At 49.5% G+C, this 24,479-nt stretch overlaps 1 protein-coding gene across 4 annotated transcripts; it reads right to left on the minus strand.

The window, feature by feature from the left end:
• Window positions 1-855: 855 nt before the first annotated feature.
• Window positions 856-23,933, minus strand: LOC135817800 (uncharacterized). Of its 4 annotated transcripts, none has more exons than XM_065331048.1 (13): window positions 23,694-23,933; window positions 23,012-23,118; window positions 12,108-12,138; window positions 9,894-10,184; window positions 8,520-8,816; window positions 7,775-7,909; window positions 7,450-7,563; window positions 5,811-6,722; window positions 5,260-5,550; window positions 4,480-4,934; window positions 3,644-4,142; window positions 2,329-2,604; window positions 856-2,100 (listed from the first exon to the last, which is right to left on the minus strand). In XM_065331048.1, the coding sequence occupies exons 2-13, from the start codon at window positions 23,051-23,053 to the stop codon at window positions 1,574-1,576; spliced, it is 3,870 nt and encodes a 1,289-aa protein (XP_065187120.1). In that variant the 5' UTR covers window positions 23,054-23,118; window positions 23,694-23,933; the 3' UTR covers window positions 856-1,573. The 4 variants fall into 4 exon arrangements, with proteins under 4 accessions (XP_065187120.1, XP_065187118.1, XP_065187119.1 ...); XM_065331046.1 differs by having other exon boundaries at window positions 23,240-23,933; XM_065331047.1 differs by having other exon boundaries at window positions 23,202-23,933.
• Window positions 23,934-24,479: the final 546 nt, after the last annotated feature.

Below are 24,479 nucleotides of genomic sequence, written 5' to 3' on the forward strand. Positions count from 1 at the left end.
AAGTTTCATGCATGTTTGGTATGTGGATAAAGAAATGGAGCAGAATTCGAGGAATTGCCCGCCATAAGGTTTGTATGGTTCTGCCAATTTCACTGCTTTTCGAGCAGAATCTGCCACCTTTTCGAGCATAATCCGCCGGTGCCTATAGTACTGCAGTATACAGTGTACATAATAATTATTATGTTCTGCCTGGTTCGACCACTTATTTCTCAAATAGTTCCATGCCATAGCATATTTATGTTTCAATTCTCCTGGAAATTTAAAGCTTTCTTGGAGACCGGCAGCTTGTCATGTATATCAGGGAAAGAATTTTTTTAAATTATTTCCGTAAAAAAATACTGACAAACACAGGGCATGCAGTTGGCAACACTGAGAGCTGAACTACTTGTCAATCATAGACAAGTAAGTTCGTTACCGTAGGCTAAAAATTTAACGGAGAATACCAGTGTGAGAGTGTGGAAATGCTCAAGAGCACGGTCTCCTATGCCAGCAACAGCAAAGCCGTCTCACCATACACGTATCAGTTGTCATCGGTTATAAACTGGTGCTACAAACTCGCCTTTCCTCCCGTTGGTGACCACGGTGACTATCACCTGCAGCTAATTACATGTACAAGGGCACCAATGTGGATAACGACTACCGTATTTTTCATATTTCCGGAGTACGTGTGCGGCTTGTACTCAGGAGAATACGGTAGCTAAGAGTAGTTTCGCCTTCTTGCCCCGTCAGGATAGCACAACACACTAGTGCTGCCGTCTCCATAGCTGACACCCATCCCGACCATTCCCGCTTGCATACCATGCAAGTACCTCTCCTTCGTCGCCGTCCCCCTTGCTCACAGCATCCAACAGTTACTACATTGATCAAAAGCTACTAGTAATATTGCTCTGATAAACTTGGGCATGTCGGTGAAACAGATTCGTGAAAACCGGTGATATAGAGATCTATTTTGTAAATGGAACTACCCCGTACACTTCATTACACCAAGGAAATGCATGACACAACTGTGAAAACAGAGGTGCCACGAACAATAACGATCGGGACGCATCAAATGTCCTTTGGCATGTCAAAAGGAGCCCCGTGCACGCTAGCCCCGGCACGAAAATGAATAGAAAAAGGCACAAAAAAATATTGAGTGTGTAGTTAATAATAATATACAGCTGTCTTCAAGTTGCAGAAGTAACATAGGACCAACAGGGTCAATGATAGCCAGGGGGGGGGGGGCTGGGAGATTCAGACTCGTTTGGCGAGTTTTTGGCATGCGCCCCGGTGCACTCCTGATTAAGTGTTAGATTGCTGAGCTAGAGTTGTCATAAGCTATTTTGGAAGAATACAAAAAAAATAAGTGTCAACGATGATAATAGGAACAGTCTCGACGTCTCGAAGAAGAAGAAGAAGAAGAAGAAGAAGAAGAAGAAGAAACAACAACAAGAAAGAAAGTCTGGCTCTGTCCGTGTGCGCATGCTTACACTACTAACGGTGGCTGCTGTACGTAGCTTCTCCTCAAGTTTGACGGCATGACTCGGGATGTTTTCTCGTCATGACGACGTCGTGCTGACTCCGTCGCTGCCGCTCACAGGCCGTTGGGGCATATGCGTTCCTTGGGGAAAACGAGCATGTGCCTCCTGGTGACGGCAAGTCGGAGGCACTTGTCTGCTGAATGAGCACACGTCACAGGACCTGATCCTCTGGCGCGGCAGCCGAATTGAAAACCAGACGTGTCTTGCATATCATTGGGCGTGAACTTCAGTGCCGCAACGCTCTCAACGTCCCGTGTCAATGGATGCGGTAGCTCTTCGTTGAAACCGGGGAACACCAGTGTGGGCATGGACGGGTCATTGTGAATTTTGTAGCCAATCTCCACATCCGATGATTGTCCAATGCAGTGGACCGTCACTTCTTCCGCACTGGCAGCGCTTCCGAACTTGAACTTGCGGATCGTGCTCTCTCGTTCCTCGTGCGTGTTGATGTGCGCCGTCTGCAGACAGCTGGTGGCTCTACCGGATGTCTCAATGACTCCACTGTGTACGGATACCGATGCCTGAGAGCCACTCGAGCCACCGAATCGGATACCTTGGTAAGGATTGGTTGCTGAAGGAGCTGCATGGGGCATACAGAGAGACAACACGTTTGTGTGTCAACAAACGTTAGATGATATTCCGCCGCTTGCATGAACATTCTTCGTGCCACCAATTTCGTGCTGTGGCTTGCCAATTTCAAATACCAACGTCAGGAAGCTGTGCTTTGTCCGTTAGATATGCTAAACGTGCAGACCAGGTCACCATGGAAACATGCATGCACCAGCAAGAGAGGAGGGCAACAACTCACCAACATTGAAGTCCGCTATTGCTGCCGACGCTCCAAACTGGTTGCGTCCGATGCACTTGTACATCCCGGCGTCATGCTCACTGACGACTGCAAACTCCAGAGCATGTTCGCTCGACTGGCCGCCGTTGTACTGGAGAGCATTGAGCGGATGGGGGTCCCACATCACGGCGGGCCTGCCCTCGTCCGCCGGAGCCTCAACCTGGCACTGGAGTTTGGCAAAGCCGCCCGCCACGGCCGACGATTCGCCCAGGATGCGTACAGACAGCGCCGCGTTGGCTGGAAAGCGAACAGTGAAACACAGGCAGCACATCATCACGGTGTCACCCATAAGGTGTGGTGCATGCATGCCGGGCATACACATTACAATTCACGCGCAGCTGGAGTGCGGATAGTCTTCATGTGATAACAATTTGAATATTGGCCACTTCCTACATAGAGGAACACAACTATCCAGCTGCTTTTGTTAAGTGCATGTACATTGTAGTAAGACTTCTCCACTGTCAACGAACATTCATGTTGTCTGGCTCTGCAGCCGGGGTAACCTGACCTCTTCTGGGTTCCCACGTGTGCGCGTATGCGCCGTGTTTGAAAAATTCATGTATTAAATTAAACTGTACAGCCGCACCTGCACATACTCACACGTACTTCAATGTCACTATGGCAAGAGAGCGGTGCATGGTTGTTGTATCACTATGGCAAGAGAGCGGTGCACGGTTGTTGTATCACTATGGCAAGAGAGCGGTGCATGGTTGTATCACTATGGCAAGAGAGCGGTGCATGGTTGTATCACTATGGCAAGAGAGCGGTGCATGGTTGTTGTAGCTGCATTCAGTGGTGTAACCATGCAGAGAATGCTGTATAAGCAGAAAATTTCGTCGGTCAATAATTTCGTCCAACTCCAAAGAAAGGGAGTTCGTCCGGTTGTAAATTTCGTCCATGGATCACGAGAGTGTATTGAGAAGCTGGACAAATCAACATTAGTCCGGCATTTAATTTAGTCCAACAGCTCGTTGGACGAAAAAGACGAATATTTCTGCTTGTACAGTAGGTGTCGCTATCACAGGAGAGCAGTTATAACTGGTGCCTGTGCATTCTACAGCACAACACAGTACATCACAGGAGAGCAGTTATAACTGGTGCCTGTGCATTCTACAGCACAACACAGTACATCACAGGAGAGCAGTTAGAACTGGTGCCTGTGCATTCTACAGCACAACACAGTACATACAGGAGAGCAGTTATAACTGGTGCCTGTGCATTCTACAGCACAACACAGTACATGCAGTAGGATTTCACGTGCTATGCACGACCTTACCAATTGGGTTCAGACAAGATTGCTCGTTGATGATGTTGGGCAGTATGTCACACGTCGTCGTGCCGTTCCTGCACGCACATTCCTCACAGCGACTGACAAGCTGCACCTGGATCTCCTCGACCTTGGCGGCGATGAAGCCCTTGGTGAAGGCCTCGCGGTACGAGTCGTCTCTCAGCATGTCCAGATCCCACGCTCCACCGCCGGTGCGAGTGGCCAGGTCGACGTAATCCCGCTCGGTGGTGCCGTGTCCGCTGTCCGTCGTCGGCATGCCGTGCGGCAGGAAATAGAAGTCGTTCTTTTGCCGATTGACAATGACGGCACGCTGGCGTCGATCTATGCCCATGGCCCGCACATTACGCATGTCATCGTCCTTGCCGTGGAAGCGATTCTTGACAACAGCGTTCAGCACGCCACCTCGGCGCATGATGGCCGTGCGGATCGTATCCTTTGTCCACTCGGGCTTCAGGACATCGCGGTCCTCGTCTGTTACGAGAATAACCTACGATGCCAGCAAGATAAAAATGAAACGCGACGGCGAAGTAGAATATCAGGTCTGCAAATGGATCAACACAGCTTTCAGAATGCTGCCGTAATATGTCATGTGTGTAATGTTATTTTAACAGTCTGTTGGAGCTATGGTGCAAGGTAGTCAAATGCATATTGCATGCTCATGTTTGTAAAACTTGAGAATACTAGAACGGACACATTACCCATTCACCGCCTACATCGATAGTGCTAGTTATAACTACAGTAGCGACCAATAATATCACTACCCATCGTACAGACGGTAACCTGTCCTGGCCTGGGCTAGGTGTTTCTGACTAACGTCCTCTTACCTGCAGTGCTGTGTTTCCGTCCTGACGGTTTTGCACGCAGCTGATGGAGTCGAGCGCCATGCCGATGGCAGAGTAGCCGTCTTCCTTGCGGCCATCCTGGCGCAGTCGCTTCAGCGCAAGGCTTATCTCGTCGGCTGTGCCGCAGTGACGGCCCTCCGCGGCATTGATGATGTGACCGAGGCGGTTGGCGCGCGGGCTGGCGAATCCAACCAGAGCGTACTGGTTGGCACGGCCCTGACTTCCGACACCACGCTCCATTAGGTTCTTCTCCAGGGCTGTGATGGTCGTCTTGAGCCACTGGTGCTCGCCACTCATGCTGCCAGACTCGTCCACAACCAGGATCACCACGGCAGAGCTGACCGAAATCGTGCGCAGGTCTTCCAGCTTGGTCTCAGAGTAGCTGCGGGCAGTGCTGCCATGGAGGATCTTGCGGCCATCTCGCAGCTCACAGTTAGCTACACAAACAGACAGACACGCAGAGATAAAGGCAACGGAAAGTGGAATGTTCAAGCTTGGTCAATAAAGAAAGAAATTAAAAAACAGACCAGTCAACCGTCCTAGACAACAATGCATGTTTGCTTTTGAGTACATGTACTCCCCACCTTACCCCGTCAACTCTCATGTCACATGTATATATTAGCCAGAGACAATGCAAAGCAATGCCGCTGCTGAAACTGTAGCACAGTACAGACCAGTCAGCCCCTCCAAGAGAGTACTACTCTCTGCTTACAAGAAGCACGCACTGTCGAATGTAGGAGAAGCTGACGTTGCCTAACTTACCGGCGTAATCCAGGCACTGCACGGTGGACTCCGTGGCACCTTCGATGTTACTCGCCAAACATTGTACGCAGGTGATCGACGACACGTCGGGAACCATCAGAGTGCAATTGTCCTCGCCGAGGTAGCGTGCCGATGGGGGCAGGGCGGTACCGTCAGCCCGTGACCAGCTGCAGGTCGGGGCAGGGTCGCCTCCGGACTGGCATTCAAACAGCGCCGAGCCACCTTCATTGACCGCGGCCTCGCTGAGATGTGAGTACAGAGACTGGACGCTGACACTCACTGGAGGCTCTCCTACAAAGACAAGACGAAAAGGGCATCGATTTCAACGGCTGTGTGTGCAGAGATGTTGGCGTATCACAATACAGAACACATCTACTGGCTGATCAGTTTCTTCATCATGGCTGAGGTCTAGGTTTCTCCATCATGCAGTGCTTATCAATTCGGATTATTCCGTACGCAGAAAGAGTGGAATTGCAGTGTGTGAGTGTGTGTGTGCGTGTGTGTGTGTGTGTGCGCGTGTACATGTGTGTGTTGAGCATTGATCATCTTACCCAGGCAGCCGGGTCTGCAGAACGCTTCGGGCGCCGCGTCGCACGTGCAGCGCTCGCACAGCTGGTTGCTAATCTCGCGCTGCTTGAGGTGTACGAATGCCTTGGTGAACGCCATGCCAGTGTCACCGCCGAGGCGCAGCTTGTTCAAATCCCAGGCGCCGCCGTGCGTGGCAAGAGCCAGCTTCGTGTAGGACTCGTGAGTGGAGCCGTGGCCCGTGTCCGGAATGGGACGGCCCTTGTCCGGAATGACGTCAAATGCACCACCGGCCACGTCCACATAACCCACACCGTTGCTACCCACGCCCAGACCGCGCTTTCCGCCCACGTCCATCTGCTGGTTGACGACGACGTTGAGCACGCAGCCTTTCTCCGTCAAGCGCCGCAGCATGTACTCAAACTCGTAGGGCACGTTGCCGGAATCACGGTGGTTCGCCGACGGGTTCAGTGGGTTGCGTCCCTCGTCGGTGACGCCGATAATCTGACATGCCATGCCGGGCCGGAAATCATACTGATCCAGCGCCAGGATGATACCCAAGTACATATCCTCAAGTCGGCCGTTGATGGCCAGGTTGGAGGTGGCCTGCTTGAAATGACTGGCCTGTCCAAACTTGCAGCCGGTGTCCATGTGAATGATGCGGCCGGTGACGTCCATCGGGTCGTCGCGCGCAAAGCCGACCAGGCCGAACTGGTTGGGCACCTTGACGCCGATCTTGTGCCCCTGCAGCGACGTGTCCAGCGCCGTGCTCACCTCGTGCAGCCACTGGTGCTCGGTGATCATGGAGCGCGACTCGTCGATCACAAACACGATGTCGGCGGACGGCGGGGAGCTGCGCGTCGTCTCCGTGTAGAAGAAATCCTTCAGCTCGCGCAACTCCATTCGCTGGCCGTATTTACCACAGCCATCGAACGGCACTGTACACGTGCACACACAAGAAAACATGACAAGAAATAGACACAAATTCCTTTTTTAAATGGAAGAAAACACGTGGGAACGAGTTGCGAAGCAACTATCCACGGCTGAAACAAGATAATAAGCAGTCAGAAAGTGCGATTCATACTGGCTCAGTATCCGAGTTAAATTTCCTTTTTACGACGTTTACTCCAAATGTGTGAAAATGTGTGTTAGTATCTCCAAATGTGTGTTAGTATCTCTTGTTCACCATACACGTGTGTGGGGGAAAGCACGCACACCCAAACACTGATACTGAGGCTTACTTCCACAGTTTGTACCTCCAGTTCAGCATGAACGCACATGCTAGCACATGCACACACGCACACACACACGCACACATACACACACACGCACACATGTGATCGCTAGGGCTCTTTGGCCCTAGTGGTAGTGGTCCTCTAGGGCAGGTGGCTCCCTTTATCAAAGCGATCACCTTGACAAGCTATAAAGTACTACACGTACTGCACCTGATACTGCATGATATAAACCAATGCCAGCATTGGGAAATACCATTATCACTGTGTGTAATGATGTAATCCCCTTGCTTATCATTGTGTGTAATGATGTAATCCCCTTGCTTATCACTGTGTGTAATGATGTAATCCCCTTGCTTATCACTGTGTGTACATGTAATGATGTAATCCCATTGCTTATCACTGTGTGTAATGATGTAATCCCATTGCTTACTTGTCTGACATCTCTCTCCAACGTAGCCATCCATGCACACACAGTCGTAAGACACGTCGTCAACATTGACACAAGTTGCGCCGTTGTAGCACGGGGACGAACCGCAGAAGTCCCCTGGAGAGCACGAGAGAATTGAAGCAAGAGAACAGCTAGAGTGAAAACAGCGCCGCAATTCAATCTAAACCATGGAGCGCTGCAGGGTCCGACTCATACACCGCGTATAGTTCACAGCACCAATCCATGTATACATGCAGCACCTGCGGACTTGCAGCACTTCAATCACGACTCATCATGACATCACAACTCATCACGAATCATCACTTACTCTGCTCGCACGCATGCCCGGTGAAGCCAACGGGGCATGTGCACTCGAACTGCCTCACGCCGCAGATCTGCGAGCGGTTGGACAGGTTGTGGCAAAGACCACCGTTCTGGCAGGGGTTGTTGGCGCAGTTGTCATCTGCCGGCAGAAGCATGCGAGAAGATGCGAGTCAGAATCAACACCAGCATGAATCAAAGTGGTTTACACTGGGCAATACCACAATTCTACAATGGCTGGATGCAAGGCGCGAGAGAAAGCAAATCAAGGTAGCGTGCCGTACACAGCTGTACTGCATCTGAGCAGTGTATGATGCTATCCTGAAATTTCATCATAGTCAGTGCACACTTTGGGCCATCTTCTGATGATGATCAAATCCTATAACCACGCACAATATACACCACCTATTACGAAGAGATTCCACGCATACAACACATGATTGTATACCTGCTATTTAAACAAACTGCATACTTGCACAGAGGTTCCATACAACACATGTATAACAGCTACTGCTATACACACAAACACGTATACTAGTAGTACTTACACAGAGGTCCTATACAACACATGTATAGTCCTGCAAGATACACAAATACCTTTTTTACTATTTTTATTCCAAGCAATACATGGCTGGGGTAGCCAATGACCACTCTGCATGGTGATAGCAGGGTGTTTACAGCCTAATGTACAAGAAGGTTCCATAATACACCACACATGCACACCTGCCATATATGCAAATGCTTATACTTACACACATCGCACGTGCTGCCGACAAAGTTGCCAGTGCAACTGCAGGTAACGGAGCCGTCGAACGCCACGCCGCACTCTCCGCCGTTGTTGCACGGCGACGCTGCACACGGGTCGGCAGTGGTCGGCGCGGCGGTGGTGGGCGGCGGTGCGGTGGTGGGCATCACCTGGCAGTGCCGCCCGCCGTAGCCCAGCTGGCACAGGCACACATAGTCGGAGACCTGCGGCGCCTGGATGTCCATGCAGTGGCCGCCGTTCTGGCAGGGGCGCGACAGGCACGGTGACACGGCCTTTGGCTTGGCTGCAGGCCACCAGCGGGACGTAAGAACAGCAGGTACATGTACACGCATGGATTCGGACGGAGAGCCAAGGATAAATTTATAGAAAAGAAAAAGGACCAAGGAACTGTTTAGTGACTGGTGGTGGTAGTGGACATTATAGCGTAACCTGTAGTTCCTTGGTCCTTTTTACTTTCTATACATGTACACGCGCGCATACAATTGAGTACGGTTAAACCTGTCAAGGCGACCACTCGGATAAGGCGACCACCTGTCCTAGAAGACCACTGAAACTAGCACCAAGGGATGCTAATTCCAGTCAAATGACCCTGGATAAGAAGACCACCTGGTTACAGAGACCACATTTTGAAGGTCCCATGAGCGGTCGTCTTAGACAGGTTTCACTGTATATAGAATTCACTCAAAATGTAAGGATACAAGTCTTTCCCCACTTGTCATTCCAAATCTTCCTTCTCTCATCCCACGACAGGTATGTTCATTGGGACATTGGCTTTCGTCCTGTTAATCCTACAATCACAATTCCTCTGTAGCACAAAAATTACTTCTGTTGAACAAATTTTAGTAAAGCCTGCTCTTGGCAAGTGCCTAGTTTGCACAATCTGTATAAAGTATTTGCGGAGTGGTTATCGGAATCAACTGCTTTTAGGGTTCCCAGTAAGGCAGCATTACCTGTTGGGAAATCCCTAACACAATAAGAAATAGGACATATGGATACGAGTTAGAGTAACTGTCCACCACAGTGACTAGATACTATATACAGTCAGAAAGTGCAACAACTAGTGGACAACCGCAATCAGTAATACAAGCTGGATCGACATTTTGTGTACCCTTTATTCATGTAATGTAAAACTGTGGAGACAATGTGCAATAAAACGATAAAGTGTACACAAAATGTCGATCCAGCTTGTATTACTGATTGCGGTTATCAAATTGTTGTCTCCTCGCCGTTTGTTCAACTAGTGGACAGTTACTCTTTTAAACTCGTATTCGTATGTCCTTTTTCTTTCTACATTTTTTATTATTGGCTCAACATCCGAGTTTCAAAATAAGAAATAATAATAATAACTGCATCTCCTTACGTGCCATGACGCGCAGCAGACTCGTTGCCGTCGCTACCGACCCGCTGTTCTGGTTGCCGGTGCGCACATTGCACACGTACTCGCCACTGTCCACCGTCTTGATCTTGTAGAGCAGCAGGTGCTTGACCTGCAGCGGCTTGTGAGAGTAGGTGAAGCTCCTGCCCGGGTCCAGGCTGCCGCTGCGCTTGGTCCAGTAGATCTCCTGGACGTCCGGCAGGTCGCTGACCGTGCACTTGAGGCTGATGTATTCGGATACATTGCGCATGGCGATCAGGGGCGACACCACGATGCCTGCCGAAGGAATAGTGCACAGATAGTGTCAGCATTAATAACACGATACCGAAATCCTCAAACTGGGTGCCACTGGGATCAGACCCACGCATATTGCTAATAGCCCTGTGCTTCAAGAAATGTGACAAGCTCCAGCTTTACTTTTTGTAACACTGCGTTGTCACTGGGCAAACTCAGGAAGCGCTCCGTCTCCCCAAATACACACGTTCCTATGCAGTGCCTGAAAGAAGCCAATCCATCCCCTGGTTTGCATAACAATGTAATGAACAAGCCAGAGGCCGGGCATAGTGGCTTCATTAAATTTTACTATCCTGCAGTTCATACTTGTATCTAGATCTAGCTGTGCTAAAACGAGGAAAGTACACGTCACCTCTAAGAGGGTAGTGGAGCCAGGACCACCAGTGCTGCTGCTCCCCGGGCAGAGTATTCTCTGACACGGGGTTATCGTCCACTGAAGAGCGACTGGTTCCTATCTGAAGAGTTGCGACATGGATTCGGAGTGCTGGCACACTCATTACGTCTATGTGTCTCACTATGGTGCAAGGTGACTGGTGGAGTCTCCATACCCCTAGCCCTAGGTCCTGACCCTCTGTGTTTACATCATTTGCATCCAGGGCGCCTTCGCACTCAGAGAGTTGTCTACCAGTTTAGTATGTGCACCCATTTCCATTCTATTCCTGCACTGAATAACTACGATAGCCACTGCGGTGGGGGGGGGGGGGGGGAGAAGACAGCTTTAGCTATAGTACCGAAACGTCATGTAGTTAAAGCCAGGCATGTTCCTGTAGAAGCCAATTTCAGGGTTAGGTTTCTATTCACATCAGGTTTCTATTTCAACCAGGTATTTTTCTACTAGATGCTTGTCAACACGACAGCCAGGTTTATCTGCCGACGTTGCATCTTGAAAACCAGGCTCGCATTCAAAACAGGCTTCTATAATGGGACAGGCTTTATTACAAGACACTACGGTATGGGTTAAGTGATGGAAGCATCTAATGTGGCAACCCCTTATCCCAGCATGCTAAGGAACCTGCTAATTATCAACACGCATCACTGTAGACGCCTGATAAGATTTCAGGATGGACTCGCCCTGGTCTTTTGTCGGCACTGCTGGAACAATGCCCTGCCTGATAATAATGAATTAATTCAGACTCCCTGGCTGGCCGAACCCTCAAGTAATTATAGGAGTTCTACTTGTCACGTATAACAATGCCTGTGACGTTACAGAGGGCCCCAGGAGCACTTTTCTAACGAATTACATCACTTCAATCAGGGTTCTCAACTTCTCACTTCACAGAGTGTATCAATGTCGAGCTGGGATCAGATCATTGGAACACAGTGTACGCTGTGGACGTATGTATACCTGACAAGAAATTGACTCATTAGCTAGGATGCCGCATTGCTGGGGAGTGGCTTAACCAGACAAGTGGTGACATTGGCAGGTCAGGACCGGTGGCGATCTGTTCCCCTTTATCCCAATAGTGTACGCGCGTTGCAGGGAAACTGGAAACTCGCTCAGAGTATTCCATCGCAATCGAATGCGCAGTGAATGCAATAAGATATGCCTGTTGTTATGCTAAGTGCTATCCACACCGGAGAGATCAATAGTGTATGCCGGGCAGCTACTGGCAGGACACAATCACAGAGACCTGCCACTGGGGGTGTCAGACGCTGGTGACCAACTTCTACTTCTCGTATCGGAATTTATTACGTGGATATTTTGTCCATGCTCACTCCAACACACACGGCAGAGGTAGCTAGCTAGGAAGGACACAGCCAGTGTGCGTGAGGCAGCTTATCATCCACTAGATCAAAGTGCACCCCGTGGCGAGCACCGAAACAGGACAGTGGACACAAACAAAGCCGGGCACCAGCAGCCACAAACACTGCTGTTGCTGTTATAAGCGATGACAATGTCCTTACCCTGCCCATGGCTTGTGGCGAGTACACCAAGCTGCAAAAATAGTCACACACACACACACATATCATGTTAGGCACAAGAGTTGTAATATATCAAGGACAGGGTGGCACCGGTCAACTCTCAACTAGGAATGTTACTGCTCCGCACACACACACACTGTGCAGACATAGCTTGCAGCAATGTCCTGCAGCCGTATTCTACTGTCGGCGACCGGAAGACCACGTTGTGCGTTGCAGACCAAGAGACATGTAATGATACAGCACTGGGTACGTTTCCATCTTTACATGGTGCATGCTGTACATATATTGTACGGGTACACTAGTTTGAGTTTTAACTGCAGCATGCACTGTGTATACGTCACTACCTAAATATCATCTCAAAGAACTAGAAGGAACCTACCAACGACAACAGGAGGAGGGACCACCGTCCAAAGTACATTTTGTCACCTATTCCAGCAGGATGTCCCCAACGACCAGCAACGGAATCTTCCCTGAACTGACACAGCGGCCTATGTGTTTATGCTGAAATACCCAACTCTCCGGAATGCTTATGTGTGAAATGCCAGCAGCGCAGGACCGAGCCAATTGCAGCTCCGAAAACACAGAGAAACCGATAGTGTTTTGCGCCGGAAGGTCAGCCGTGGGCTCTGCTTAGGGAATGATTTGCACGGCGGAGGTCTGCGGGCTATATAACAGTGCCTCCCAGGGAACAGGACTGGAGTGTCAGGCGCCACGGGGCTGCCATCACCATTCATAGCGCTGGCATCTAAAAGTAGCGTCACACCAATACCGGGCAGCAACCAGCAGCAGCAGCAGCAGCAGCAGCAGCAGCAGCAGCAACCAGCACGGGTTGAGTGTGCCTCGCCACCAGCTCAGTTAACCAAGCCTGTTGTCATACACACCGACAGAATGCACTGTGACTAACTCAGTTAGCTACCAGTACGGCTTTGGCTGACAACTCTCACTGTGCTGCATTCCTGCCTATATCTCTATGGGCTGGCCATGGACTGTTACCTAGAGCTACATGCACACTCGGAGATGAGCTCGGGGTTTTCTGCTGAGCCGCAGTGATCCCCTAAGCCTGACAACCTCTTAACTCCATGCTGTCATCCCTGGTATAAAATGGTTCAATCAAGGCCGGGATGGTGGTACATGGTGGTGGCACGTTCACATGATTTTCATGTGCACTCTCTCAGGAATTCCACTTCAGCTAATGATGGCACTTGAGACAACAATAACTCTGGCAGAAGAAGTGAGCAGGTCAATTGCAATTGCCGGACTCCTCAATGTACTCCATTTGAAGAAGACTGAAGAGACTTGCACAGACCGAGTGGTTTTCCAACCCATTGCTGATCTGCTGGGACTTTTGGAGTCACAGAACTGAGTCAGTGGCAGTTTTTCCTACTTCAGACATGTTTACTTCGACACGGTCTGGTACTTCGAAGTAGAATCTTAGCATCTCCCCTGCCATGGCTTGGGTGGCAAGTCAGGCTACCAGATTCTGAAAACCTTTCTCTCTGCTCAGCATCACAAGAGAACAAACGGTCCAGTGGATTGCTTTCCTACTAAGTGACAAGTCGGTCTCCAAAGCGGCCATGTTGCTGCATGAGTAAGTTCACAGTCTTTATCAATATAAATTCAGTTAGTTCCCCAAAGGAATGCTTGCTCCTGGAAGATGACATCAGATCATGAAATTTCATCCAAGACGGAATCCCATCAAGGAAGTCCAGGCCTAGAATCCCTTTGTAAGGAATTGTGACAAGGCTGAGTTCGATGCACTCGGCCAAGTTAGTTGGCTAAGTTGAGGAACATGAGAGCTCTTCCGATTCACAGCAGGAGTTTGCTGCACTAGAGCATGCCTTATGGAGAGCAGTCACCACATGAATACGCCAAAGGAACAGCCAGGTGAGACCAGTGACTCCGGATGACTTCTCAGGTACATGAGCGGGGTTCCATGCAGAGGATAATGGTTCCGCTACCATTACAACTCTACATTCCCAGATCTTCTATGCATACTGACGCTTCCATACAAAGACCTTGAGTTGACTGAGCTCACTTTGGCTCAGGCTCCTAAGCACTGATCGTGCAAAGAAGCCGACCAACTGCACTGACCAGCAGATGCCAATAAGGTAATGGTCAACACCAACAACCCCAGCACAGTGCATGCGTGGCCATAGTCACACGGTAGGCTGTGTTGAGCTGATGGATACAAAGAAGTCCCACAGTACAGTCCCAGCATGCAGTGCTGTTCCTTTTGTCGATGTATACAGATATGTGGTCCTGTGCTGTGCCTGGTGCTAATGGACATGTACCCACTACCATCCAGACCAACACCAATTATCCCTTCCAGACATTTTCTTTTAGTGTGCAGGAAATCTGCACACTTCTGAAGTCAAACACAATTGAATCTAACCCAATCAGAACCTGTGCACTGACCAACAGCCAGCTTCCCATCAGTGCCCAAATCAGAGTGCTGCTATGACAGGTGTTCTGCAACCAACAGTTACACGATCATGACCATAGGCATAACTGCATGAGATGATCAGGAGCTGAGGCACAATGCCACACACACCTGCCCGGCATACATGCACATGCTGACCCATCAAACATCAATCCAGATGATTGGAATCTGAGGAATCTCCCACAATGTCCCGCACACTCTCCCACAATACAGCAATTCGTGAATTATTTTTCACCCATTGAGCCAGATGCAATTATTTCTAGTCTTACTCTTGGGCATTCAGGCAGGAGATGGGCATTGTCTATGGTGTTAGTACATGAAAACATTGTTAGAGTCCATCCTGAACTCAAATAATTGAAGTCAATGCTGTGGTACGGCCCCAGGGACTCAGTAGGTTACTAATCACAGGTCCAATAAGAGGGTTTGTACAGCACACAATGCCAGGTGAATTCGGCCACACCGTTTGGCAACTCTGATCACGCCAATTGTGTCCCACTCGGAGGAAGTAATTTTGAGGCAATCGTCCACGCACGAGTGCACGCGTCTCGCAGGGACACGGGTCTACCAGAGCGGTAAGGCAGGGCACCGGGAACCAACGGTCACGCGGATGGAGGCAGGGAGAGGCTGAGAGCGGAAGTACACGCCAGCAGTATCTGGGCTGCATGCCAAACAAGGTTCCTTCCAGACACACTGTTTCCTTTTCAAAAACAATCAAGCACGCCAGTGCCAGAGCAATGATGTACATGATGTACATGCACCAGTATGAATGGAGCAGTGATGAGTGACACGTTTACTTTGTATCACAGAAGGAGGAGGATGTTCACACCTGTGAAGCCAAGAAGAAACGACCAACGTGACGAACTGACCACAACCATTGAACGATAGAATGTGCAAAGTGATGTCCACAGGAGCGGACGGTAGTGCTCAAACGCATCTCGTTTCAGGCCAAACGACAAACGCCGCCATCACAAAGGTTCAACAATGCGAGCTCCCCCTTGGGATTGGCAAGGCTTATGGCAGAAAGTCTGAACACACAGCAGGTGATTGTGTCACTGTATCAATCTGTATCAAGTATCACGACAGCAAATGAGAAGAAATTGAAGCATGTCATGTCAGGACGACTACTTCCAATTCTTTCCCCAAGGTCCATGCTGCCAGTGGTACTGTCACAAGAGTCTTGTGTACACGCATATCCAGAAAAGGCTCCCATTGTGGAGTAAACAATGAACTGACGTGCTAGCTGACGGCAACAAATTTGGTGCCAGTGTGCCGTGAGTGCATCCAGACAACACAATTTCATGGATGCATGTCAATGTTCAGTTTGTTGTCGTCCCCCATAAGTCTGCTGGCAGTGCGCAACCCGATCGGGAACGGAATCTGACAGTTCATTTCGGAGTAGACGTTGCAGTATTCACGGAATGGCACGTCACACCAGATGTGCAGTGTCCCAACAAGGCACTGAACAAGAGACATAACAAGGAACTAAGTTCATCACCACAGAGATGTGCCAGCCAACTACTACAAGTAAGCCTGTTACTGAGTTAGGCTGTTTAGCATGGAACAACTGCAGCAAACATATACAGCAGCAGGCTATATTCTGCAAGATGGGAACTGGAGTACATAGTAACATACACACACACGCACACAGATTACTACTAGTACAGTCATGTACATGTACCTGTGTTTGTGTACACTTCATTAGTATTAGCATAAAGCAAGTGTGGCAGTCTAGCCACTCAGCAGCATTACCAGCACAACAACACAGCTAACATAGTTTAGAGCCCTGATTAGCATTGCACCACTTGCTAACACTAATTCAATAGCTAGCTGGCTGGCCATGTTCTCCACAGATTCAGACTGACCGCCATGGAGGACTCTGAACCTGTAACTAGCACAAGGACCATTGCAGACCTATTCCCAATGCCAAATCCCACCCGCTAGGCATTAGGATTCCAGCAGCATGTTCGTCTCAAAATAAGCTCCAAATCAGAGAGGAAATCAGGAAGAGGAAAAGCCCGCACGAAGCATTGCCCCAACAGCAGACTTCTCAAACCAGACTGAGTAGGTATTGTGCTGAACCCGAGTGTAAAGTTATGACCTGCCATGGTGATTGTGGCCTGCAGGGGTAGTTAGCCCTTGCACCTCTTCACATTCACAAAGGAGACATGGATACTTGGGATAGTAATACCAGCCAACCCTGAACCAAATCCCCTGAATACAGTACAACGTAGGCCTATACAACTGGTCCATTCCAAGTGCTGGACGTGTACAATAGATATTACCGTGATCAGTGATTATTTAATCGATTGATTTGATTCTATTTTACTTCAGATATACAGTCATGATGATTTCTGCCTTCTCGCCTAATCTAGATAGAAGAGTCTGCACCTACTCCTGCATGCACCCAGTTGTTTGCTTGCTAGAGCTAGTAGTGGATCACTAAACGATTTTTGATAAGACTAATCAAGGCAAGCACCCCCGCTACATTCATACTACCCATGCCCATACCACTCACTGAGCTACCACCCATGGAGGCATGTTTACCCAACTGCACGTTTTCAAGAACTGAGTTACCCAGCACTGGGGAATGAACAACACACCAGCTCAAACGGTACCCCATCTTCCGGCGGGTAACGTTATTGCTGGTGGTGACAATGCCACATGCAGAGGGCACTACAGCAATAGCGGAAGTTAGCCTTTCCACCGCCAGCTGTGGGCAAGGACAAGAACTTGTCACTATGTACAGTACGTGGGTGAAAGTCTGGAGTCCATGGCGCCAGCCTGTAGTCACAGTGACCTACCACAGGCTTTTATCGGCAATCTCAGGAGTTGTTTTCTGTTTCTGTGTAACATGCAGTATCCCATCTGCTGGAGCATATGCAGCTTACCACCAGCCAGCCTGGCCAAACTACCCGTGTGTGTGGTGCATCTCCACTAGCATACGCACTATGCTTGCAGTGTGAGCCATGAGGGATCTCTGCCCGCACATGTATGTGATATGTACAGTATTAGCCTTGTGATACTGACTCATGGGAAAGATCACTATTAAAATGTTTAAACTACCACACACACACACACACACACACACACACAGTGCGCCATGCAGGACACAGCTGCACTCGCAGTTATGCAGAACCGCCGGTTTTAGCCATTACAAATATTACTCAACCCCATTAGACTGACACGCTGATCCACTGAGCTGAGAGTGTCGTGATATCCCGGTGCGTCGATCATGCAAGCGTGCTAAAACATAGAGAGATCCACTGAAGCAAGGCATCAGGAAGTCAGCCCAGGGACACTGGCTGGACACACGATCACATCCTGCTCCTGGTGGCTTCCTAATTGACAGCACCAGTGCTGTGCAGCTAGAACACACGGAGTGTTACCAGCAACAGCCTCCAACACTGGGCACAGGTGAAAACTACTGAATCAAGTAACACTTGTCACGTTTCTGCATCGCGCCGCATGCCGATGAGTGGAATGGCTGAGAACATGAACAGCACTGGGCTAGCCAATCTGTGTGTGGTTGTGTGGATTTGCTGTTGGCCGGTAGCCAGGGCGCACTCCAAGCAGAGTCACTGGCTCAGTGACTGCGTGAACATGATGAAGTTCTAAGAACAGATTGAGGGATATTCTACACGGATGTATAGAGTATCTAGACCACAATGTCTTCAGTCACAATACGCGCACCGGTGATTTCAACACTTAGAACTACATGAATACAGAACAGGCTGCACACATACACGTGACTGGTATGTACGGCTAGCTGCCATTATGCCCAAGACATGATCTCCCATAAGACACACAGCACAGTGTTCAACTGCTCATCGTCCCTGTGAGTGTGACTCCACTGACACCTGTAGTGTTGAAGATACATGTATACCCAAGTAGCATGGGCCGTTCATGTGTTGCCATTGTTGGGTCGAATGCATGTGCAGGCCGGGGAAGAAAAAGTAGTTTCTCTTGGTGGGTCTAGTGGTGTTCCACTTGGAGGCTTTGCACAAGTGATTTCGATTAGTGCCAAGTCGAATTAGTACAAGCCCACGGCCATACCCAGTACTGCCCATGTGAACTAATTCATTCAGGTACTAGGCACAAGTAGTAACTGGTTTCTGTCAGTACAGTAAGTGATGGAGAGGCATGGATGCATCTCCTCACACAGGGCAGACCGGTGTTTTTGATCTTCTATTGCTACACAAACCGTTCATCAGGTACACAAAGGCAAAGGCTTCATAGTCACCACCAGAATTAGGCATGAAAGAAGTCCAATTCAAAGGGCGACACCAAGAGGGGTACAGGTGCAGCTTGGAAAACAATGCGCTTGAACAATCTCCGTTTGAGGTGGCGTATATTCTAAAGTGTTCTTGATCCAGAACATGACGGATCCACTGACCTCCATAGATCACCTCTCACAAACTGTTGACAGCCAGCTCTGGCCATGTCTCCTCTCCAATCCAACAGTTTGTACCACTGGAAGTGTGCATGTCACACAGGGACGACACCCAGTTGACACAGAGGAACAATCAGGTAACAATCACTGAATCAGGCAGTTGCACCAGTACTACAACAGTGGCCTACTTCAGTTCTGGCCATCATGCTCATGGTGACGGACATGACATACCACTAGTACTACATTGTACAATGATGTAACTGTTAGCGTTACTTCATAGCAACACTTGAACACATCCAGCAGTAGTACTAGTATCCACCAACACAATGCCACGGCGCAGCGTGAACAGTCAAGCAAAGTCACTGTTAGTCATTGACGAAAACGTGCTCCCGCCTCAGTACACGGGTACACAACACCGACACAATGCCACAGCGCAGCGTGAACAGTCAAGCAAAGTCACAGTTACTGTTAGTCATTGTAGAAAACGTGCTCCCGCCTCGGTACACGGGTACACAACACCGACATGATCACCGCCTGGCCTGGGGTAAACACAAAGAGCCTAGCAGCAGCCTTCACTACGACCTGTCACACTGCCAAGAACGTTTGCACCAAACGACAGGGCTGAGCCGTTCCTGTCTGGTCGGCGATTTCCCCTCTTCGCCGTTGTGGCATCTTTCACTCGCACACAAACCCCGTGCACTTGAGAACGACCTGTCAGTCAGTTTGAACAAGCGAACAATCAACAGGCATGAGTCGTGAGTGTACGTGTGCCGTCCGCCATTATTATCTTGCTAAAATTATCAACAAGTTAGTTTGGTTGCATCAGTGGCGACTTTACAAAGGCCTTGCGAGGATCTAGGCCCACCATGTAGATCTACTGAGAAGCAGACACGAAAATGCCTTGCCCTTACTAGCCTTTATTAATAGCCTATGTAGGACCTCGTTTAGCACCGCGTCATGTAGGGACTCCATGATAGTCACGAGTACATTATATTGGTACAACAGAATGGGTGCACATGTTTTACAAACGTATCTATCAAAATAAACCAACCAACCAACCATATCCTATCCTCCAGCGACACAAATACTATGAATACTAGTACCGCATCCCTACGGCACGTGCAAGATGCCAGAGCAAGACGATAATTGTTCGCTATGCCCCAAACACAGCAGAATGCAAGAATGGCACAATAGTGCACTGTGTACAGTGTGTAGTACTTAGTTGTAGTTCTGCAGCAGCAGACTTTCTACAGAGGAAATTGGTACTCAGCCTGAAAAAGAGATAAAGCGGCGCTGGCCGTTCGCTGACTCCTTTCTTCGTGCTTCACCCGCACCGTGCTGCTAGCGCTGTCACGGACAAGGTTTCGTCCAGGCCTGACAGCTTCTACTCGACCCCGTCCATGATCCAGTACGAAGCTCGCGAGTCGGGGTTGGCCGGCACAGGCATGCATGCCATTTTGGGAGTCTGCCTAGTTTTCCAGTTGCCCCTGGCCCTCTGTTAGCACTAATCATACCACCGATCTACACTGTACCTACACTCGGCTACAGGCTACATTCGGTAACTGCCATAGAAAAATTTGAGCAGCGCACAGCGCCGACAGGATATTCCGCTCGACAACCACTACAAATTCAACGTTGTAGACTCTGCGTTCCAGAGTGAAGCGCTCTTGCAATAACTGGATCAGACGCGGCGGCCACTTACTACTCAACCTAAATGCAATACATTAGTATGGGCCTTACAACGGCCGCTGGAAACTGAAATAATCATTCAACGAGAGGAAGAGCCGGCAGGAGCTGTTTATATCCGCACAGCGCGCGCATCAAACCAAACTGACCGAGTGCTGAAAGCAACGATCGCGAAGGAGAACGCTATTCTGGCGCAAAAATTAAAAGGTGCGAGGTTCAGTTCGTGTCGACGTCGACTCGACTGCTGTATGTTCACGAGCGCGCAGGGTACCGGTAGTAACACGTCGTGCAGCCCAGAGCAACAGGGTCTGCTAAAAACAGAAAAAAAATGCAAGCACAAAACCCTAGCCTAGGCCTCACCAAGGCACATGTTTGTTCAAATAATTATTTTTATACACACTTTCGGTCAGGTGGTAAGTTTTGGATCTGCGACATCACCTGCGGGCTGCACAAGCGCTGAAACTGATCATCACAGACGTGATAAACTGACTGAAATCAACACCCATCTGCGACCGCGAGCTATCGCCCCTGTGTCCCGTGCCAGGTCAACCCCACAACTTCACACAAGGCGTAGACTCTACCTTCGGGAGCGTTGTGCAGAAGTGGGTAGATGGGCAGAGACGATCAGATTTTACAAAACTAAATGGACGGGACACGCAAACGAAAATAAACTGTAAATAGGTGAGACAAGGAGCGATACACCGCCAGGATCTCGTTCAATAAAGTGTTGTTCGCTTGAATGAGCTGTCGCCGCTTTATAGAGAAGGTCAACAACGGCTACCAACAAGCGAGCGCTGAAAATGGGCCGATCGGAACCACTACTATCAAACTGAGCAGAGAGATAGAGTGATCGTGGGTGCGTGTCCAATTGTGGAGAAGTGAAGCAACACAACATCTCCTGTTTTTGAACTGTTGGGTCCCACAACAGAATGGGACCGACCCGAGATTGTGTTTCCAGCCCTTCGATCTGTGTGGAGTGCTGTGCAAGTACTAGTACTAGAGTCAGATTATCTTTCCTGTCAAAGCATTCTTGCACTGTAACTACATGACTCTTTATAGTTTTATTACTACTAGTAGTAGTACTAGTAGCAGGCGCAGCGTAAGCAAGTAAACACTGAAAAGGCACTGGGTGTGTACGTGTAATCAGCTTCATCTACTGTGGTCACCGTGTACTCTTCATGTCATTGTTTCTCCTCGACCAACAAACACTGCAGTGCTGCATTCCGGAAAGAGGAAACCCAAACCTGTTGAAGCGCCAAGAATACACCGTGTTACACGTATACGCCTAATCAGCAAAACACTTCTTTGATGATTGGCAAAAGCAAGCACAACAAGGAACGGATTCATCACTCGTGCGGGTCATCAGGTCAGGTCACGTCAAAATGCTTGAAAGGCTAAATGCAGGGGCAGGCCTGTGAAAGGCATTCCTGTGCAGGTAGCATGCCACCGACCCTGCTACTCATGTCACAGTGATCTGTTCGCGACAACTGATCAACCTACCACAGAAATGCAATGACTCGCTCGACGTGCGCACCATCTGGACAGCAAATACATTGTACTCATCGGATCTTCAAACGCGGCTGACGGAGCAAGCAGACTTAGTAGCAAAGGAATCGGACAAACGACCAACTCATGTTACTGCAAAGCACTGGTAATACATGTGTAACAAGCGTTCGGAGTTCTCAACGACCACTGATCAGATACACACCCTCACAGCTGAAACTATGCGAGTGCAGGGCATAGCCCAGATCACAGACACACCCAATATCCCAATCTAGTAGTGGCTATAGTGTGTCCAACCACGGAGGTATTCGGAAACGGGAACGAATGGCTATGTCGCGCCGTCACCATCTTCTACGTGACGCATGAAGATCAAGAAGGAAAAAGTGAGTTCTGGTCGATAGGAAAGCGAACGGGATGCTTAGTAGCTGGCAGCGATTTCCCACACCCAAAGTCATTACAAGGAGGCGGGCAACACAGCACGAGACATATAATTACTAGTATTGTAAGGAACGTGTCTTTGCCCGAGGACACCGCCGAAAACCTGCCTCATTATCATTATCCAGAAAACATGCCAGAAAACTGCTAACGAGTCCACCCCAATGGCTCGCCCGGGTGACACGAACTAATTGCAGCAGTTACAAGAAAATGGCCAACGTACTGTTACGTGCCTTGTTTTGCTAGGCCAGGCGATGGCAAAGACAACATTCATATCACGCCACAGAGCAGATATCAGACCATGCAGGATACCGAGGTGTTCTTCTGCCACATGCATTCCATGTATTACAGTACTAGTACTACACCGTAGTAGTAATTGCATTCTCACGAATAAACCAAAACTCAACATTACCGTCATTGGGGTTCGCTTACCTGAATGGCCAGCAGAACGGCCAACAGCTTGAATCCGTCCATTTCGTGTTCCAATATTATTCCGCTCAAGAGTCTTAGTTTCTGACCGCTTCAACGGTGTAGTTCAACTGTAAATGAGAACACACGCACGCAGAGATGAAAAATAGCCCAACCGGGTCAGGCTTTGAAGCTCGAATTCGACACCAATTACCCGGGTTCGGCGCGAGTTTTATAGTCGGAAATGCGTACCTTCAGGCTTCCCGGCGCGGAGCGAACAGCCAAAGGCAAAGAGAGGGATCAACGCAGCAAGTGAGTGAGTGACCGAATGATTCGTGCTGCTGGCTTTTGTGAGTGAGCATATATGCCTGTTGTGGCCGAGCTCAGAGAAATTCTTCTGCCTGGCTGAGGTTTGACAGGCAGTCGAGCACAGCAGGGTGCGTCTGGTCGTATGTTGGCAGATTCGAAGCTCTCTACAGTGGGGCAGGACGGGAGCGCGAGCACTAATATGCGACTCCGGTGCGAGATCTGGCTACTCGGGGCCAAGTCTTGACGAGTGTGACCACAATGCTCGAGAGTTCAGGTCACTACCTTAGCCAGTACACTCAACACCGACATCAGAATGGATCAACTCTTCACAGTCGAAACTGTCGAGCACACGCCAAAAGTCAACAGCAAGTCAAGTTTTCGCTGCGTAATCCTTTACCTTCGGCCAGCAGGCGCACGTTCCAGACTGAGAAAAAGAACCTTTTCGAGCCCACAGCTAGCTGGCACCAGTGACAGTGCATAAGAAATCACAGCTCCAGATGAGAGGCACAACTGCCCACAAGTGCGCAAGGCTTTATATTCACCGGTCGGGTATGCCGTGTTTATCTCGCTCAAGACACCAGTTTGCAGCAAGCGAGGGTCAGGGCTGCAGCAGCCTCCAGTCCTACCATGTCTTGGCGCGGGAGTTGAACGCTTGCCATGCTGACAGAACTGTACGATCAACGGCCGGTCGTGGCGTAAAGTCGTTACTCGATGCCAGTAGGCAGTAGTGGCAGTAGCGCTAGATCTCCTGTTCAGCTGCTGGATCCATGGAGTCGAGATGAAGGTACGGAAGAGGTTCGACTTCGAGTACTGCATGACGGATCGAACGAGCACCCTGGCCCCTGGCCCTGATGACTGGATCGCGAAATACAAGCGATCGGCGAATCTCCGATGTCACATGGCACGTGCCTCCGGCAGATCTGTGGTCCACTCCTCCAATGCCGCAATGGTAATGGCTCCATCGATACATCGATGCATCTCGATCGATCTCGAGGTCGGAACTAGCACGTAGAAACGTCGTAACGACGAAGTAAAAGCACACTCCACTCGATCGTACTAGTAGTGACTACTATACTAGTACTGCATCGCGGGGACGAGAAGACTGACACGGTCACCAGTGGGACACCAGGTCACAGGGACACCTTACGCTGTGTACCATGGTGTACTGCTGTTACTGGATGTA

Source organism: Sycon ciliatum, chromosome 5 (assembly GCF_964019385.1).
Source record: "Sycon ciliatum chromosome 5, ocSycCili1.1, whole genome shotgun sequence".
In the NCBI taxonomy this organism is placed as follows: domain Eukaryota; kingdom Metazoa; phylum Porifera; class Calcarea; order Leucosolenida; family Sycettidae; genus Sycon; species Sycon ciliatum.

Bases quoted from the DNA above. Each gene is read 5' to 3' on its own strand.
- LOC135817800 (XM_065331048.1), bottom strand. From the start codon at position 23,053: ATGGACGGATTCAAGCTGTTGGCCGTTCTGCTGGCCATTCAG. The intron at 10,185-12,107 runs GTAAGGACATTG...TTCCTTCGGCAG, and splicing joins CGCCACAAGCCATGGGCAGG to GCATCGTGGTGTCGCCCCTG. The intron at 4,935-5,259 runs GTAAGTTAGGCA...CTGTTTGTGTAG, and splicing joins GCAGTGCCTGGATTACGCCG to CTAACTGTGAGCTGCGAGAT.